The sequence below is a fragment of the Furipterus horrens genome, unplaced genomic scaffold (assembly GCF_987537825.1).
Source record: "Furipterus horrens unplaced genomic scaffold, mFurHor1.1.pri manual_scaffold_4, whole genome shotgun sequence".
Lineage (NCBI taxonomy): Eukaryota > Metazoa > Chordata > Mammalia > Chiroptera > Furipteridae > Furipterus > Furipterus horrens.
Genome location: NW_028327174.1, coordinates 160,708,624 through 160,729,730, shown reverse-complemented (window position 1 = coordinate 160,729,730; position 21,107 = coordinate 160,708,624). Strand labels below are relative to the sequence as shown.

Genomic DNA, 21,107 nt, shown 5'->3' with positions numbered 1-21,107 from the left:
AAAACCTGCATTTTCCACTAGACTGCATCCTATTTAATGGTGCAGTTCCTGCAGTTCTGGCTAGTTCCTCCGTAAGTAGTGGAAGCCCCCAGGTTGTATATTTACACTAGGTAAGTTTCACAGCATTCATAATTTCAGAGTACTAATTATTAATCTTGATGATAATCATTATCTCATCTTCCCCACCCTATACTTTATGGAGACATCGGTCCTGTTAACAAGAGAGTGTTCTTTTTCTATAGTGAAACATTTGAGGGAAAGCGCGCTCTCTCCCATGGAAACCTCCTAGTGCACATACTGTACATACTAGGAAAAGAGTAGGTACGATAACTCCTGTGACTACCTTGTCACAGGTTACCTCCAACCCTCTGCACCTCTTTCAGTTTTCCACATTATCAGCAGTGATCTTTACAACATGGAAATCTACTCCTGTCAGACCCCCTCTGTAAAAGGCTTGCTTTCTTGGTAACCTAAACTGTTCAGGACTTGTACAGCGTCCTTTGTGATCGATCTTTCTTCTGTCTTGTGTCTTGGCTTCATTTTTTTTTTTTAATTGAGGTATAAATTGGCATACAACATTATATTAGTTTCAGGTGTATAACATAATTCAATATTTATATATATTTTGAAATGACCACTACAATAAATCTAGTTAACCTCTGTCATCATGTATAGTTCTTTTCTTTCTTGTGATGAGGACTTTTAAGATTTATTCTCTTAGCAGCTTTCAAATATGCATATTAACTATGGTCACCATGCTGTACATTTTATCCCCGTGACTTATTTTATAAATGGAACTTCATACCTTTTGATTCCCTATACCCATTTTGTCTGCAAACCGCCCCCCCCCCCCGCCCTGCCCCTGGCAACCACCAATCTGTTCTCTGTGTTTATGAGCTTGTTTTATATTGTCGTTTATTTTTGTTCTTAAGATAAGCAAGATCATATTATATTTGTCTTTCTTTCTGATTTATTTCACTTAGAATAATATTCACAAAGTCCATTCATATCATCACGAGAGGCAAGATTTCATTCTCTATTATGGCTGAGTAAATATGCCATTGTATATACAGCATATACCACAACTTCTTATATTTTTTATTTTTTTAAGATTTTATTTATTTACTTTTAGAGAGAGGGGAAGGGAGTGAGAAAGAGAGGGAGAGAAATATCAATGTGTGGTTGCTTCTCCCACACCCCCAACTGGGGACCTGGCCTGCACCCCAGACATGTGCCCTGACTGGGACCCTAACCAGCGACCCTTCGGTTCACAGACCATTGCTCAATCCACTGAGCCACACCAGCCAGGGCACAACTTTTTATCCATTCATCCATCAATACACACTTAGATTGTTTTCAAATCTTAGCTATTATAAATAATGCTGTAATGAACATGGGGATGCATATATCTTTTCCAGTTAATATTTTTGTTTTCTTCAGTTAAATACCCAGAAGTGGAATTACTGGACCATATTTTTTTGAGGAAGCTTCATACTGTTTTCGATAGTGGCTACACCAACTTACATTCCCCAACTGCGATGCACAAGGGTTTTCTTTTCTCCACATTCTTGGCAACACTTGTCATTTCTTGTCTTTTGGTAATAGCCATTCTTTTTTTTTTTTTTTTTTTTTTTTAAATATATTTTATTGATTATGCTGTTACAGTAGTTCCAATATTTTCCCCTTTACTCCCCTCCACCCAGTATCTCCCTCCCCCAGCATCCCCCCCCAAGTCCATACCCATGGTTCGTAAAAAATAACTATCCCTCCCTCTCAGATATTAAGACCCTTTGTAATCTTGTAAAGGACAATGGGCGAAGGTCTCAAGCTCCTCTAGCTGCTTCAAGCTGGACATGGTCGTCGTCCTACCTAGCCTTGGGTCCAGAAATCCCTAATAAGAGTGGGGGTGTGGAGGGGAGGGTGGCCTTCCCACATGGGGAAGGATCGTGCAGACTCCAGGTCAGTTGGCTGTCTCCGGACAACGGCGTGCTTGGTTTAGCAGGCTGGCATCCTTGTTGTGTTCTGGGGGCAACAGATTTGGCAAAAAGGGTTAAAAAGCATCATTCAATCCATAACTACTAGGTGGCAAAAGGCAGGGATTAATTTTTCAATGTTCCACATTAGGAGAAAAAAAAAAAAAAAAAAAGGGCTTCTTTGGAGGAAGGTGTGCTAGGCACATCTCTCCTGTCCAAAACCCTTTTGCCCATTTTATTTAGTTTGGGCTGAGGGAAATAGTTTCTGTTTCCCCCCTCTCAGACCTCTGGGCCCTTTCTGTCCAAGCCATTAGGATAGAAAAGAGAATTCAGTTTTAAAGTGAAGCCCACAGACCACCCCATTCTTCACCAACTCAGCCATTTAGTTCAGCCAAACTGTTGAGTCTCCGGAGGCAGCGCTGCAGAGAGGATTAAGTGAGGCTTATGTGTACAGACAATCACTCAGGTAATGCGGTCATAGGCTTATGCCCTTTGAAAACAGAAAACACATGTTAATTTATGTAACATAACCAACAAAAAAGTCTCTAAATCTGTAAGACTGTCTTATTGGGAAGACATACAGTTGCAAGGCACTTGACATTCTACTTGCCTGCAACTTGAATCTCTTTGGTGATATCACAGATATGGTTTAATTTTCAAGTGAAACCATTTTTTAAATGAGAAGAAACTTTTAAGACGGTTAGCTGCCCTACTTTACAGTCTGCCACTGATCATTGTGATTTTCCTTGAATACTGATTTTTCTCCCTAAGATTACTCTCCTTGTCTTTAAAGGGACTACATTAAGTCCATTTTTAATTTATCCTGTTCATTTGCATAAGCATAACAAGAGCAGCAAATGATCACTTATGATCTTTAGTTCTGTTTTGCTGGAACTTACCAAAGGAACATTTAGGGTGGCCCTCAGTCTGCTCTTCAGTGCACAGAAGCTGGGCCACATACCTGGCATTCATCCTTGCCTGTACACACCTGTCCTTTCCAAGTCTTTCTGGTTTTCCATTGTGCCTTAAGGTCCCTTCTAGCCATCTTTCAGGAAAACAACCTTCGTTCCTTCCCTGGAGAGATTGCTGTGGACCGCACAACCAACCATGGCAGCAGGCCTTTTATTTCGCGGGCTTTTATTACCTTTGAAAGTCATTCCCAGTTCGTTAGGGCTTTTTGGTAACAACATGAGCCCAAGCATGTCTCCTTTAGGCTTGACATTCCAGTCAAAGGCTTGTTCAGAAAAAGGAACCTCTATTAACAACTGGTCTTATTAGGTCTATGCAAAGAAACTTAAGTCATTACTTACTTGTTTAGAATGCCAAACTCTGGAGAGATCAAATAGGGAGAAAAATATACAATGTGAAGGAAAATCTTTGTCCTAATATTCACTGAACTGGCATTTCCATTCTTCATATTTTCATTTTCCCCCACTAAAAAAAATTTTTTTGTTTGTTTTTCCATTACAGTTGTCTCTTTTTTTTTTTTTTCCCCTCTTGCTTCCCTGTATCCTGCCCCTCCCTTCCCCCACATTCAGTCCCCACTCAGTTGCCCGTGTCTGTGGGTCATTTATACATGTTCTTTGATTTTACACTTCCCCTTCTTACCCCCTTTTCTCCCTCCCCCCTCCCCCCTTGTTACTGTTAGTCTACTCCTTGTTTACATACCTCTGGTTCAATTTTGCTCATTTGTTTGTGTTGTTCATTAGTTTCCTGTAATAGGTGACAGCATAACGTATTTTTCTTTCGTTGCCTGGCTTATTTCGCTAAGCATAATTCTCTCTAGTTCCATCCATGTTGTTGCAAATGGTAGAAGTTCCTTCTTTCTTTCTGCTACATAGAACTCCATTGTGTAAATGTACCACAGTTTTTTGATCCACTCATCTACAGATGGGCATTTAGGTTGTTTCCAGCACTTGGCTATTGTAAATAGTGCTGCTATGAACATTGGAGTGCATAGGTTCTTTTGAATTGGTGTTTCAGGATTTTTCGGATATAATCCCAGTAATGGAATTGCTGGTTCAAAAGGCAGTTCCATTTTTAGTTTTTTGAGGAAATTCCAAACTGTTTTCCATAGTGGCTGCACCAGTCTGCATTCCCACCAGCAATGCACCAGGGTTCCCGTTTCTCCGCATCCTCTCCAGCACAAGTTGTTTGTTGATTTGTTGATTATGGCCATTCTGACTGGTGTGAGGTGGTATCTCATTGTGGTTTTTATTTGCATCTCTCTGATGGCTAGTGATGTTGAGCATATTTTCATATGTCTATGGGCCCTCTGTATGTCTTCTTTGGAGAAGTGTTTGTTCAGGTCCTTTGCCCATTTTTTAATTGGGTTGTCTGTCTTCTTGGTGTTGAGTCGTATGAGTTCTTTATATATTTTGGAGATCAATCCCTTGTCTGAGATGTCATTGGCGAATATATTTTCCCATATGGTTGGTTTCCTTTTCATCTTGCTGATGTTTTCTTTAGCTGAGCAGAAACTTTTTAGTTTGATGTAGTCCCATTTGTTTATTCTTTCCTTTATTTCCCTTGCCTTAGGAGATATATCAGTGAAAATGTTGCTACGTGGGATATCTGAAATTTTCCTGCCTATTTTTTCCTCTAGGACTTTTATGGTATCGTAGACAGCATATATGTGGGTCATTCTTTCTAATCCATTCAGCTACCCTATGTCTTTTAATTGGAGCATTTAATCCATTTACATTTAAGGTTATTACCGATAAGTACTTATTCATTGTCATTTTTCCCCTTTGTACTCGTGTTCTTCTCTGTCTCTCTCTATTTCTTTATCTTCTTAGAGCAGACCTTTTAGCATCTCTTGCATTGCTGGTTTGGTGGAGATGTATTCTTTTAGCCTTCTTTTGTCTTGGAAGCTCCTTATTTCACCCTCCATTTTGAATGAGAGCTTTGCTGGGTATAGTATTCTAGGTTGTAGGCCTTTGTTTTTCATTGCTTGGAATACTTTTTGCCATTCCCTTCTGGCTTGTAGTGTTTCTGTTGAGAAATCTGATGATAGCCTTATTGGAGTACCCTTGTATGTTATTAGTTGTTTTTCTCCTGCTGCTTTTAGGATCCTCTCTTTGTCTTTGAATGTTGCCATTTTAATTATGATGTGTCTTGAGGTGGGCCTGTTGGGGTTCATCTTCATTGGGACCCTCTGTGCTTCCTGGACTTGCGTGACTCTTTCTCTCGTCATGTTAGGAAAGTTTTCTGTCATTAGTTTTTCAAAGAGGTTTTCTATCCCTTGCTCTTCTTCTTCTCCTTCTGGAATTCCTATGATACGGATATTATTACGTTTCATGTTGTCCTGCAGCTGTCTTAGAACCTCTTCAGTCTTGTTCAGTCTTTTTTCATTTTGTTGCATTGTCTGGGAGTTTTTGTGTAGGTTGTCCTCCAGCTCGCTGATCCGATCTTCTGCTTCCTCTAGCCTGCTTTTAATTCCTTCTACTGTGTTCTTCAATTCAGAGATCGTATTTTTCATTTCCTCCTGGCTCTTATTGATAGCTTCTATGTCCTTTTTCATGCTCACGTAATTTTCTGTGAGTTCCTTGTAGTTTTTCTGGAGTTCTTTGAAATTTCCGCTGAGCTCATTCAGCTTCTCCATAATCCATGTTTTGAATTCCATATCTGATAGTTCGCTCCCCTCTATTTCATTTAGCACTCTTTCTGGGGATTCTACCTTTCCTTTTGATGGGAGGTTGTTTCTCTGTCTCCCCATTTTTTTGACTCCTATTGTTTGTTGGTGCTTCTTGGAATGATCTGCACTTCCTGGATCTGCCTCTGGTGGCGTCAGATCATGTACCAGTCTGGCCCTAGGCAGCCTGTTGGAGACTTCCAGGGATCTACTGCTGTTGTCTGTCTTCTTTGATTGTTAATCTATTCAATCTGTGATTAGCTGTCAGGCTTAAGAACTGTGGGTGTGGCAGCTTAATTCCTGTAGGCAGGGCTTTTGCTTCCCCTCAGGCTGACGCCACTTGGAGGGGAATGTTCTACCCGCAGTACTGGGGATGAGTCAGCACTGGGACCCAGTCAGCTGCTCCTCCAGTTCTCCCCTCAAAGCCACCGTGCCAAATTCTCCCCAAGTGTCTCCAGTCCTCTCTGCCTTCCCTCTGCTTGAGCCCAGGGTAAGTGGTGGCCAAAATATTTTCGTATGTGATCCACTTAAGAGCTCTTTTTCTCCTGCTGTTTCTCTCCGGCTAGCAAGAAAGCCTGTGGCTTTTTGCTTTTCACAGCTGATACTATTTTACTTTCCACTCTGTCGCTGTAGGCTGGGAAGCCCAGCTGGGGGTTTAGACCCTGCCCTTCTCAGGGGGAATCCCCGGCTGCTGAGCTGTTTCTCAGTCCCTTCAGCAGCCACCCGTGTGAGCCCAGCCAGCCCTTCCGCGTCTCCGCACTTCCTACCGGTCACGTTGTGATGTAGCGGCCTTTTCTGTCTCTCCGTGGTTATAAGACTTCTTTCCAGCTAGTGTTCCGTTGGTTATTCCAGATGATTTCTCCAAAATTAAGTTGTAAATCCAGACTGGTCCTGGGAGGAGGTTAGTGTAGCTTCCACTTACTCCTCCGCCATCTTGGATCTCCGGTAATAGCCATTCTTAATAGGTATATCTCATTGTGGTTTTGATTCATATTTCCCTGATGATTAGTGATGTGGAGCATCTTTTCATGTATTGGCTTCTTTTTTTTTTTTTTTTTTTTTTTACCACCCCTGTCCTGAACTCAAGTGCCACTCCTCTGCCCTAGAAAGCCCTTTCTCTTTCCCCTTTATTTTCATTTAACTTATGTGCTCTCTTAACTCTCAGCCCTGGTGACCCTGCAGGTTGAGTAAAGCATTTGTCAGTAGCATTTAACATTGTGTCGGTGTCACCCATGTACTTCTGTTTACCCTGCTATTTTCTGAGCTTGGTGAGAGCAGGGATCTAATGCTTCCTCCTTGGCTGGTACAGTGCTGGACAACTGATAGATATTTAGTGATTTAGGTTTGTAAATGAATGCATTATTTTGAAATTTTGAACAAAATAATGTTAAGGTGTCACAGAAGATTGGCTGGCTGCCAAGAGACATGATAAAGTGGCATTTATATTTGTAAATTCATAAGATTCCTATGGTTCTGGCTTTCATCATGTAGACCTGGAACATTATTTTTATCTGTAAACTGAGAGAGCATCAGCCCCTTGGTGACTATTTCACCTTAACAAGGCTTACATAGACCAGAGTGTCACTATATTCATGTTCAATGAGAAATATAACTGCTGTTAATTTATAATGAAAATATTGGTTAGATTGTATGAAATCAGAGTTGGGAATATTAACATATAAAATGCTTTAAGGGAGATTTGGAGTAGTCTTTAATCTCCCCCCAGATTGGAGAAAACTAGTGAGCTTTTTAAGGGAACTATTATGCCTTGTCTTTTGGGAAGGGCTGTGATTTGACAAACTGCAGAAAAACGCCTGTGCATTCTGTTTGTCAAATTTCATGATGACCAGTACCTCTTAAATGAATTTATGTATAATTTACTTTTAAAAGGGCGGTTTTAGGAGTGGGGCTTGTGTGTGCATGCACTGATACATTTATAGTTGGGTAATGGAGAGCAGACAGCTAGCAAAGTGAATCTAACTTCATCTGGAAGATCAACAGGTTAAAGTACTAAAGGAGGTCTTTGTAAAGTGTAATGAGAGATGGGTTTTATCAGATTTTAAAGCATTATAAAGCTATGGAATTCCTATAAAGTGTTGGTGATTGAACACATATATTATCTCTTCATTAACATCTTGCTCCAGTGGTAGTAAAAATATAAAAAGTATAAAACACATGGACAAAGAATGGTAGGGATGTCACCAGAAGACAAAAGAATGAGGTAGAAAAATAAGTTTTGCAAAGAAACTTTCATGAGCAGAGCCAGTTGACCTGGTGTAACTCTGGAAAATTAGGCACTGTATGGAAAAATATAGGTTGAAAAATCCAAATATAGGGAAGAGCTGACCCCCATATAACCAAGTAACCAAGATGCCTACCTTCTGCCCATTTCCAGTCCATGATCAGGCAGATCAGAAGTTTAATTCACTGGGAAAAAAGTTCAACTCACAGGAAAGAGCAGAATTTATTAAAGCATGAAGTTGCGATGTAGGACAGAAAAGGGAAGTAACAGAAAGTCTGCTTTGGAAACTGATGAGACAGTGACCACCAGCCCGCCGCACTCTCAGCTCTATCACCTCCTTACTCTGCCTATAAGTTTTTGCTGGGGTTTTAGTGCCGACTCTGTTTTGCACAGATTCAAGTCATGTTTCTTTAAATGGACATGTCAACATAGCTTTGAAAATTTTCTTTTCGTTAATCGTATGTGTATTTTTTTTTCTTTCTCTTAAATCCTTATTGTATCTTTATGTTTTAGGTATGTCTTCTATATATAGCATATGGTTAAAATTTGTTTTATTACCCACTATAATAACCTCTGTTTCATTCTTAACTGGAACTTCTAGAACCTTAAATCCACTTGTCCTATATTTGGTAGATGGGACCCTCTTTGAGCTGGCCCCCGTGTCCTTTTGACATGTCCCTGTGTTAGCACCTTCTTTCTGACACAGCCAGGTGTTCCAAGCTTATCTCTGCCTGGTGATGAGATCAGCCTTTTCCCCAAGGATTTCTGGCTTTTAGTGAGGAAATCTAGATATGGAAATCTAGATTCTACCACCGTGATAGTATTGCTTCCAGGCCTTTTTAGTAGATAGAGGTAGGAAATATATGTATGAGTTGGTCTGTGTCTATAAAGATCATGAGTTCATACTGATACCTTTAGTTCCAAAGCAACACCAGGTGTAGAGTACAACATTGATAGATAGCTTTCAACACACGGAAGAGATCATTACACTGTCGTTTAGCTTCTGTTTTACTGTTGAAAATTCCGCTATCTTAACTGTAGCTTCTTTAAAAGTAATCCATTTTGTTTTTAAGACTTTCTTATAACCACTGAGTTTTTTATTTTGATTATTGTATATCTTATATTTTTTTAAGTCAGCTATGTCATTTAAAAATTGTCTATTCTCTGCATATATTTTCAAGATGATAAGCCTTTTTATTTCTTTGGAAATGCTGAATATATTGTTTCTGATAATTCTAGTATCTCAAGTCTCTGCAGGTCATTTTCTGCTTTTTCCATTTTTTGTTTCCCTGGGCTCTTGACCTTAACTGTTGCTCATTGCCCTTGAGAAATCACTTTTGGGGATTTCCTGAAGCCTAGGTTGAAGATGTTTTTCTTCAGGGGAATTTGCATTTGCTTCTACCAGAAGATTGGAACATTGTCAGAACAAAGGGATATTAAATTCTAAATTAAATTAAATTAAATATTAAGTATTAAAATAAGGACTTGAGGCTCTTTTGACCACCCATGTTACATAAAGTTAGGCCGTAAATCTAATCCAGGGTTAAAGCATGATTTACAACTTTTCTCCTTATTTAATAAGCACTAGGTCAGGTTTTCCTACAGTCCCCTTGAGTTAGAAGTAAACTTAACATAATTCTTATTCTGATCTTAAAGATATCCCTTAAGATTTCAGCCGTAATGTTGGGAGATCTGTCAGACTCCCTGTCCTGGGCAGGCTCAGAGCTTTGTCTTTTGTGCCCTTCATCCAAAGAGTTTGTCAGATTCCAGATCAGTTTTATCTGGATAGTCAAATGCCGTTAGGGTACAAATGGTATCTTCGTTTACCTATAGTTAATTCTCTGAGTTCCTGTTAATTTCTTACTAACTTGCCAGGTATTCTATATTTTTAAAATTTTAAAATAAATTTCAAACACCAATTTTAGTTGTTTTCAACAAGAGCATTGGTTTGAATAAAACCTAACCAGCTTTTATAGGAAGCAAAAGTTCCTTTATATGCTTTTGTATTTTTATTCTGCGTTTTTATTTTTTATAGTGAGCTTTATTTATTTTTTATTTAAAGAAAAAAAAAGTTGGAGCCCTGGCTGGTGTGGCTCAGTGGACTGAGCACTGGCCTACGAACTGAAAGGTCACCGCACATGCCTGGGTTGCAGGCCAGGTCCCAAGTTGGGGGTGTGTATGAGGCAACTGATCAGTGTTTCTCTCATACATTGATATTTCTCTTCTTCTCTTTCACCTTCCCTTCCCCTCATTATAAAAATAAAGAAATAAAATCTTTAAAGAAAAGGAAAAATAAAAATAAAAAATTGGAAAGGGGCCCTGGCTGGTGTGGCTCGGTGGGAGCATTGTCCAGTGGACTTAAAGGTCACGGGTTTTATTCCAGTCAGGACATATAACCCAGGTTGCGGGTTCGATCCCCTGTTGGGGCACATATGAGAAGGAAACTGTCGATGTTTCTCTCTCTCAGGTGAGGATTGAAAAAAGAAGTTAGAAAGGGAAGAAAAGCAAGTCTTTAAGAGAACACTACCCAGAAGTGGCTCAGTTGGAGTGTTGTCCTGCAGACAAAAGGTTGCGGGTTTGATTCCTGGTTAGGGCACATGCCTAGGTTGTGGGTTTGATCCCTGGTCATACAATTCCTGTTGTGCGGTGTGCACCAGAGATAACCAGTCGATGCTTCTCTCTTGCATCAATATTTTTCTCCTGCTTTCCTTTCCTCTCTCTCCAAAAGCAATGAAAAAATGTCCTCAGGTGAGGATAAAAAATTTTTTTAAAAAATATAAATGAGATGCCATTTTTCACCTATTGTATTGGGTAGGTTTTTTTTATTTTTCAGTTTAGATTAGGTACAGTGAAATGGGGGTATGCTTATATATATTGCTAGTAGGAATACAGTAATAAAGCTTTCTTTAGGAAAAACAATTTGATAATATATGGGAAAATCTTAACCATACATTTGGACAGGGTTAGGATTTGGCAAACGATATCCTACAGGTCAAATATGGCCTTTTGCTTTTTGTGTGTATGGCCCAGCAGCTAAGAATATTTTTCACATTTTAAAGGGTTAGGGGGTTGAAGATAAAGATAAGAATATGTTGTTGAGACTATATGTGGTCCACAAAGCCTGAAATATTTGCCATCCAGCCAATTACATAATTGCATTCACCATTACCTGCCTTTGTTAGGTGAAGTATACTTGTAGAAGTCTGTTAGAGGAAAATAAGATATGGGCAAAGACTAAAACTGATTAATGGACATACTCAGCAAAAACTTAGACTGACCCTACATTTCTAGCAGGAATGAAATAAGTAACGAGTCATAGGATAGCCATATAGCAAAATCATTCTCCAGAAATGATTAATGAAATAGGGACATGTTGCTAATGAAGTATAAGATGAAAAAATATGTAATACCTCATACTAAGGCATCAAGGAAAGACTGCAAGGACATATGGTAAGTTTTCAAGTGGTTATCTGTCAGTGTTAGGATTAGAGATTGGTTTGATTTTATTTTTATGCTTTTTTCAAGTTATCTTAGCTTTTTATTAAGAGCTTGCGTTATACTTATGGTCAAGGAAAAAGTGTTGTTTTTTTTTTTGTTAGTCTACTAAAAGAATGTGAAGAGACATGAGAGTTGAGAAAATTTTACTCAACTTCTTCAGGAATATGTCCATGTTTTATTCATCTTTATATATCCAGTGCCAGGCATTTGCTAGGTGCTTGGTAAATGTTCATTTAAAGAATGAGTGACTAGCCCTGACCATGGGTCAGTTGGTTGGGCATCATTCTGCAAAACAAAGGTTGCAGGTTGATTTCACGTCAGGGCACATGCATGGGTTGCGGGTTTGATCACCAGTTGGGGTACAAATGAAAGGCACCTCGTCAGTGTTTCTCTCTTGTATCAATGTTTCTCTCCCTCTCTTTCTTCCTCCCTTCTACTTTCTCTAAAAACAAGTAAAATCTTCAAAAAAAAAAAGGAGTGACTGGCCCTGGCCTGGTAGCTCGGTAGCTCAGTTAGTTGGAGGAGCATTGTCCTATATGCCAAAAGTTGTGGGTTTGATTCCTGGTCAGGGCACATACCTAGATTGCAGGTTTGATCCTCAGTCCAGAGGCATCCAGGAGGCAACTGATTGATGTTGCTCTCTCACATCAGTGTTTTTCTCTGTCTCTCTTCCTCTCCCTTCTAGAATCAATCAATGGAAATATCCTTGAGTGAGAATTTAAAAAAATAAATAAAAATAAAGAATGAGTGACTAGGTAATAAATATGAAAAACTGCTTAGTCTCAAGGAAATACAGATAAAACTGACCTATCACTTTCCCCTTGCCAAATTAGTAAATATTTTGTTTAATGAAAATGCTTATTGTCTTTTTTCTTTTTAAGTCAGATATTTTCGAAGGGATGATTGACATAATAAAATGTACCCTCTTTTTAAGTGTACAGTTTGCTGCTATTTAAAAGCTGGATTATGTGACCATTACCTCTGTTAAGACTGAACATTTCAACCACCCCCAAAAGTTCCTCTGTGCTCCTTTGTAGTCAGCCATCCCCAACACATGTCAGTCACTAGTCAGTTTTCTGTTAATATAGTTTTTCCATTTCCAGAATATCATATAAAGAGAATTATACAGCAAGTTGCTTTTTGTGTCTGCCTTCCTTTACTTAGCATAGTTTTTGAAATTCATCCATTTTGTTGCATGGAGCAGCATCTTGTTCCCATTGCTGTTATATTCCACTGTATACTACATTTTGTTTATTCATTCACTGGTTTATGGACATTTAGGTTGTTCCCAAATTATTATAATTAAGTATCTAGTGGTGGAATTGCTGGGTCATGAGTGGTGCGTGTAGGTAAAGTTACACAGCGCCAGCCTGTCATCCAGAGTGCGGGTACCATTGCCTTCCCAGCACTTGCTGAGATGCTGAAACAAGTACTGAGCATTGCAGTTGTGAAGGAAAACTGTTCCGTGTCTTTTGAAAAGCACTTTGGCAGTTTGAATCAAGTCAGTAAAAATGTTAATTCTCTTTGACTTACCAACTTCAAGGAATATCTTTGTAAGGGAAAACCTGAAATATGCACAGAGATATTGAAGGACCATTTGTAAAAGACTGTATGCCTAACTGTACATTCAGTGTTATGCTGGGCATTATGGTGGAATCAAAGAGACTTGACATGTTCTTTTTACTTGTGTAGCTTGTAATTTGGAAAAGTGTTAATTATATGAAAATCAGTGAGCAGTGCAACATTGCATTAAGTGAGTTTTAAAGTACCACATATTAAGAGAATAAGCAGTAGGGCTGGAAACTGGGATGGATTATATTAAAACTTAATTTTGGCAAGGTTTTGGATCATGGCTAAAGCTTGAGTTGGAGAGTTGGAGCACAGCATGAATAGAGGTTAAATATGGCCTGAGTATGTAAGAATCATTGGATTGTTTTCATATTGATATAATAAAACAATATTGTTGGAGGCTTTTAAAATAATAGAGCAGGAACAGCATACTCTTTAGAGCTGGCAAGACTGCCATGAGGATTTACATTCTTATTAGGTTTCAAAGGCTTCCCTTTGGCCTGGGATTCAGCAGGTACTCAGTGAGTGGTTGCTACTGTCATTTTTACTAGTACTAATAAAACTAGCAGGAATTTAAGCTTGATGGAGTCATTTGTGATAGGGAATGTTGTTATATTTTGAAAAGCGCTAATATATAAATTAGTCATATTTGTCAAGTGGTTTATTTAGGATAAAGAAGGGAGAAGAATAAAAACTTTTAAACCCTAAGTATGTTCCACAGAGTGGTGATCCTTTTCGGAGCAGAAACTTTGTCCTGTTAAGTTTATCTTCTATGATTAGTACATTGTATGAGAAGTGAGAATGGGGTGGGGTTTGTGAATTGGTCACGGATTTATAGTTAACCCATTGAAAGGTAAGGAGAAGATTGTCTCCATTAGTCCTGAAGTACAACTGTGGGATGATAATGTCACCTGGACGAGCCGGATGGATTGGGGAAAATGTAACAGATTAAAAGATTGGAAAATCTGGTTTCAGTCAAATGATAGTTTTTTATTTATAATTTCTTCGATCTATGCAATGGGACAATAGAAAAGGAGGCTGTCATTTACTTAGTGCCTTCTATATGCCAGAAGTATTACATATTATCTCATCTTATATCACAATAAAGTCATGTTACAGATGGGGCAGAGTTAGTGACTTGCCAATGGGAACTAATTAGTAGGTGTTAGAGCTAGGCTATGAGCTGTGCCTTTGAGAAACCAGCTTAGTGTCATCTCTTTACAGGAAGCCTTGCCTCTAACTCTCCCCACTACCTACCCACCTCCAACCACCTGCTGGCTTGAGGACTCCTCTGTTTTCATGGGATAGCCAGTTTGTAGCTCTTGTTTTACATTTACTTATGGAATTATAATTACAGTATACCCTGGAAATTTGGGGGCTTAGCATTCTCTGATTCAGCTAATGCTTCAGTAATTTAAGAATTATATGTGTAAGTTCCATAATGTGGAGAATCACAGTATAGTCTGGTATATGAGAAGTACTTATTCCCGTGAATATATGAGTAGGTCCAGCATTCAAATATCAGTCACTGGGCCAAAATTTCAGGGATCTGGATAAATGTCTTTGGTATATGTACATGTTCTTTACTTCTCCTTTTTATCTACTACCCAACTTCTTCAACTTGGAGTTCTGTCTAACACAACTATTAGTGCATATTTATATCCAAGAAATTCATTCTTAGTGTCTTTAAACCATAGGTCCTCTGCTGTACCATTTTGAAAATTTGGCAAATGAACTTTCCATAGAATTGAGCTATGAGGATCTAAAAAACGTTGTTCTGCAGTATGGATTCCAGCTAGAGGTAAGGAGGGAATGAAGTATTGCCAAAACTTAACTTCCAAAGCACTTAACCAAGAATGGTGACATGGCATTTACTGGCTTTACCTCTTAACCTGTTTTCTCATCCATAAAGTGAATAATTTTTACAATCACGAGGATTTGGGATAATGTGTATGCAAATGGAAAGCTATATCCTTGGTATAATCACCCTTTAATAAATGGTAGCTGACCATTATCATAATACTGGCCTTTGTAGACTGATAGTTACCAGTCAAGTAGACGAGGCTCTGGGGAAGCAAGTTGGGGTGGGAAGGCAGGTGTAAGAGGGCTATTGTTTACTATATGTGCTTCTGTACTCTTCACAGTCTTTTTTTTATTGTGTGCATTATTATAAGGTTTTATGATACTTTTACTATTGTGTTTTAGCTGTATGCTAATTAGAAACATTGCATTCATTTTAAAAACAAACAACAGATTAGTTCTTAAAGATAAAGAGAAGCAATATATTATAGTAGTTCCACCACTTATTAGCAGTGTGATCTTGAATAACCTGTTCTTTGTGAAGTAGGATTACTAATAGTACTAGTCTTATGGTAGTACTTATATGTAATAAATGATTTAATATCTAGAATATGTGTAAAATAGCACCTGTCACTTAAAAGTGCTCAATATTTGTGTTATCATCATGGTGGTCATCATCATCATTATGATTGTTTGCATTACAGGTGGAAAAAGAATCTGTCTTGTCAACATATACTGTGAATGATCTCTCCATGATGAAATACTACTATGAATGTGTCTTGTTTGTGGTCCGTAAGCCGCAATAATGGTCTCAAATGATAACGCCAGGAAAACAAATTTAATAAGAGCAAATCCTGAAATAAACAACTCAAAAGCAACTATCAAATGACAGGACACAACCTCAAATCAGTGGTGCCTTCTTATTCCTAACAAAGTTTAGAAATAGTGTCTATTTTCTTAATATGTCTATCGCTTTTTCAGAAATATACTATGCCATGCATATTTGTATTACACAAGTAAAAACTGAGGAAATAATCTTCAAGTTTACCTTTTCCTTCAAACCCAGAATTGTCTTTCAGTAGAAAAAACTTCATCTCTAGTATCTTCATGAAGCTGTCCGTTCCAAGTCTGCCATGCTAATGACTAATAGTATTGAAGTCCATAATACTTTCTTTTTTGTTTTGTATGGACTGCACATGTTATTTTTGTAAGAGTCTAAGGATCCTCTTATATTCGACATCTGGAATTGAGACTTTTATTCACTTAGACCTAAGCAATCTATACATAACACGTTGTCTATTCTTTTATTATTCAAATCATTTTTTCTCTAGCTCAGCTGAACTTAGAGAAGCATCTGAACTTTCTGTTTTTATGAAATATTAAATTTAATAGTATCACAGGCCAGTACAAATGCATTCAAGCAATGGAGAAATGAGTAAGTTTTTTGGCCACACTAAACTGAACATTTTTTTGAAAGCATACTTATCATGAATCACTCTGAAATGTATGAAGAATTCAACAATCTTAAGTGAGGCATGAAAGCCTTTATTAATGGTACTGTTAGGAAAGTTGGGAAATAAGAATAATATCTGCCTGTTTGAACTGTATGATTTCAAACTATAAATGGTCTGTCAGTGAGATGTTTACAATAATGTCTTTTCTTTAGATTACCTGAATAGAAAAGCAAGCACTTTTTTTCATTAAAACAACTATATGCTAGTAAAAACTGTCATGATAGTATTAATGCGGGGAAATTTTGAGTATGAAATTCAGGGATAAATTACTGCCCGTAGTCTGTGTTTCCAATATTGTAAGCAGCAGCCATTAATATAACTTCATATTAATACCAATTTTGTTCCCTGATAGCTGGGGCTAAAACAGTTATATGCTGTTTTAAATTTCTACCTCTAGCAGATCTTTATTGGGGGGAGTTTTTCTTTGTATTTTTAATGTTATTCTATTTCCTGTAGCTTGGAAAGTAGAGATGACAAATACAATGTTTGAACCTTTTCTTGGAAAAAAGGAAGTACTCAAATATTTTCACAGGTGATTGTGATGGAATTAAGTGACTTCTTTGGCAATTTGGATTAGATAAACTTAATCTCAATAATGTACTGGTAGCATACATGTCATGTTCTAACAGGAAATTTTACTTGGAAGTCTTTAAACATAGATGGTTAGTTGGGTTGGGGGAGTCTCTACAGGATTTGGCATCTTATTAACAGGAGCTTTTCTGCATATAGCAAGGGAGCTCTTTGCCTTTTATGCTCATTATGCAGTAAAGGAATCTATGAAGCTAATTTGACCTATCAATTTATGGAAGCCTATAACCTGTTTTGTTTAAAAAAAAAAAAAGAAAGTTCTCTTTTATGTGTGTCCCTTAGTACTTGGCAGATGTTCTTTTAGTGGAAATTCTCATTTTCCTACCACATGAATAAACTTGAAATAAATTGCTCCCCCAAATTATGTATTATTATTTTTAAGAAAGGAGACTTGAAAGAAACTTAGGTATTAAAAAAAAGTCTATTGAAAGAAATGCATACTGTTTTTGAATAATTTAGAAAAGGTTTTTTATTCACTGACTAGCATTCACTTTTTTATAATGAGTATTGAAACATAATCTTGTTTTTCTCAGAGAGGCAAAAACAGGTTGACACTGATGGGTTGGCTTTATTACCTAAAGTTTCTGCTATCAGGTTTTAGTCTTTAATAATGTTACTTATATTTATAAATTATAGCTTACATTTAATTCTGAAATCAGTTGTTGTTTTAAATTTCTCCCTCATATTATGAACTTAAATGTACTACACAAATTTGCATTGCTGTTTTTCTCTTAAAAGCATTCAGTTAATATATTCTAAACTTGAAAATTGTGGTATTGATAAATAATAGAAGTGTCATTGGAAGATTTAATTTTGTATTTCTTATATGTAGTTCTACTAAAGTGTGTAAGCCTTAACAGTTTTTTACTGTTTTCTTAAGTTACCTTTATACACAAATGTTTTCATTCATTTTCATAAAGCAGGAGATAGATCATTGGGCTTGCTGTTTTTTGCCCCCCATGAATTGGTGCAGGTTAGGGTATGTTAATCAAGTGAGCAAGGTGGGATATGTAAAATATAAAGAGAAGCTGTATAAATCACAGTATAAAATTATGAAGTTTTGAAATTGTAAAATGTACTGTATTTATATGTAATTCTCATCCTAAAAGTTGCCACAGAGGCTGGATTGGAAGCTTCATGTCTGCATGAAATTTCCTGTATTTTTAATGTGTATGATGGACTTGATTTTTCTTGAGTATTAAAGTCTGCCAATTGCTATGAACAATATTTGTTTGGTTGTTTCCATCTAAATTAGTGATAATCATATGGGAATTAAAATTAATTGAGCACATATAATTTTGAATCCTTAGATTAACTTCTAGAAAGTCAATAATATGAGTACTTGGGTCTTTTAATATGCTAGGCCTTACCCTAATTAATCCTGACCTTTGGTTTTGTTAAACAATAGAAAAAAGGAAACCAGTAGAAGGTTCCAGGACCAGCCATTAGTAGGATGAGCACTGGACTTGGCCCTTTAGATTCTCTGGGCTTGTGTTCCTTAACTGTTGTTTGTGACTTGGGGCGAGATGCTCTGAGTTTGTTCCCTCATCTGTAAGAGGATTGACACCATCTATTTCAAAGGGTTTTTAGTGAGGTCATATGTGTTATATGTAAAACATTATTTGTGAATATGGGAAAGCACAAGATAGAAATTAAATTAATTTCAGTCTGTGTTGACTGTTGTAAACAAAAAGATGATTGGTAACAGGATATTAATAATGTTAATAGTGACCCTATGAAAAAAGTTTTAGTGGGATCCAGGATGTGGTGGTGGGGGCCGGGGGAAGTCAAGGTTGACATGTACAGTTATAGATTCCCAAAGTTTAGTGGCAATTATAAAGAAATATAATAGTAGGTCATGGGAGAGTAAAATTTAATAAAGGGTTACTCTCACTTTACAAACATGATAGTACATGCCTCTTACATATGTTTATTTCTCTTCAGCAGTTACTTAGAAGTAGAATCATACAGTCACTGTGTATATGCATTTTCAGTCAAGTTGCCTTTCAAAAAGAGTACCAATTTACGTGCCATCAACAGTGCTTGGGAATAGTTTTGCATCCATTCCCTGGCCAATACTGGACATTGCTAATCATTTGCTTTTGTCAGCGATAGGAAAAAGTGGTATCTAATTTTAATATTTATTTAACCATCAGGAAAGTTGATCAATTTATGTAAGATTAATGGCCAAAGAGAGGTGCCCTTAATCAGCCAGTCTGTTGTTTTTCACATGGCAGACTACACAAGCCATTGGCAACAAAGCAAAAGTTAGAAAAAATGTAGTGAGAATCATCAAGGGGAGGATCAACCATGACTACTTAGACTTCTCTGCACTAAGAGGAGTGCCCACAGCTGCTTTTAACATAGCTGATACTGAGGCTGAACAGTGGCAGCAGCCCGTTGGACCCCATTAGGTTTCAACTTGGCCAGTTATCTAGGCCCAGGAGTTTAGGGGAGTATGTGTGTGGGTCAAGCCCCATTGAACCAGCAGCTTTGCTCTAGGCAGCAGGCAGCGTGGGGCATAAAGTTTACCCCCAAAGGAATAGTTGCCACTTTTTAATAGTACCACAAAGCTGCTAGAATCAAGCCAGCTACACTCTTGAAGATGCTATTTGTTTGATTTGCAGGACTTCTTGGCTCCTTTTCTCCTTGTTAGGCCTTAAGTCCATGTTGACCCACCCCCATAAGGGAATGTCAAACCAGAGTCACAAGGCCTCTATGAGTCATGCATTCAGTTTCAACAAAAGCAGGTTAATAGCTGCTGCCTTTTGTACAAAGATTATTTGGTGACAGTGTCAGGCAGTTGGTGCTATTGTAGTATCTGGCCATGGCCTCTGAGTATTTCCACAACCATTAAGTCTTTGAAACTGCTGTTCCCTTTTTTGTTTTGGGGTTTTATATTATTTCTGCTGGACCACCCAGAAGGCAAGAGTATGCAGTAGTCCTTGAATGTGACATTCATGGCAAGAAGTGTAGGCATATATCAATTCCATTATTGATATATAATTTATAATTTCTGGTGTGTGGCGCTTTAAAAATGTCCACAAATTCTTTGATATACCTCCAATGCAACAGTCTAATTCCATTTTCTTGAAGTGCAGGTGGTAGTGGCTCCCTTCTAATGAGCAGACTTGTAGAATTGTGTGATTTCTAATGCTGGGTCATAAAGACTACGCAGCTTCTATTTTTCTCTCACATCTCTTGCACTAAAAGGCAAATGACATTCAAACAGCCCTATAAAAAAAGTCCACATGGTGAAGAACTGAGGCCACCTCCAAATACGTAGTCATAGAAACTGAATGAGCTTGGAAGTAGGTCCTCCAGCCCCAGTCAAGCCTTCAGATGACTATAGCCCCAGCCAACATCTTGACTGCAACTACATGGGCAACTCTGAACCACCCAGCTAAGCTGATGAATTCCTGATCCATAGGCTCGGAGAAAATGTTGTTTTAAACCCCTAAGTTCTGGGGTTATTTACTCTACTACACTCTTTTACTTATGTGCATCCAAGTTTCCATCTGATTTCATACCTGCACCTGAAGAACTTTCTTGGTCTTGCATTATGAGTCATCAGCAGTGGATTCTCTCAGCTTTTGTTTCCCTGAAAAAAAATCATTATTTTGAAAGACTTATTAACTGACTACAGAATTCTGGGTTGACTGTTTCTATAAAGATGTCACTCCATTGTTTGATGAGTACTCTGTTTTAAGTTTTTATTATATATATTTTTTAAGATTATATTTTTATAGAGAGGGGAAGGGAGAGCAAGAGGGGCAGACACACACAAGTGTTGGAGGAAAACATCCATCAGTTGCGTCTTGCACACCCCCAACTGGGGACCTGAACCGCAACTCAGGCAAGTGCCCTGAACCAGGATTCGAACTGGTAACCTTTCAGTTCACAGGCTGGTGCTCAATCCACTGAGCCACACCAGCCATGGCTTATTTTTATCCTTCTTAATGTTTCTTTTTTTCTCTGGTTCTCAAATTTTTTAATGTAATTTTCAGTAGTTTGACCATGATGTATCTAGATGTGTGTGGTTTGTTTGGGGGGAATTTATCCTCTTTGTTGAATCTATGGCTTGACATTTTATTATTTTGAGAAAGTTATTTGCATTACCTCTTCAAATACTTCTGCCCTGTTCTCTCTTGCTTCTCCCTCTGGGACTTTAATTACATGTACATTAGTTACTCATTATAGTCCCAGTACTCTGATGCTCTGTTCTGGCGGTTTCTGGTTGTTTGGTTTTGATTTTCACTCATTTTCCCCCCTTTGTGTTTCTGACTGAA

At 37.9% G+C, this 21,107-nt stretch overlaps 1 protein-coding gene across 1 annotated transcript in view; it reads left to right on the top strand.

Annotated features, from left to right (window-relative positions):
• Window positions 1-18,045, top strand: part of CARNMT1 (carnosine N-methyltransferase 1) — a 49,365-nt gene extending 31,320 nt beyond the window's left edge. Inside the window, exons 7-8 of the mRNA XM_090274180.1 lie at window positions 14,614-14,717; window positions 15,421-18,045. Of these exons, the coding sequence (XP_090130306.1) occupies window positions 14,614-14,717; window positions 15,421-15,522 (206 nt within the window). The 3' untranslated portion in view covers window positions 15,523-18,045. The remainder of the gene's footprint in view (window positions 1-14,613; window positions 14,718-15,420) is intronic.
• Window positions 18,046-21,107: the final 3,062 nt, after the last annotated feature.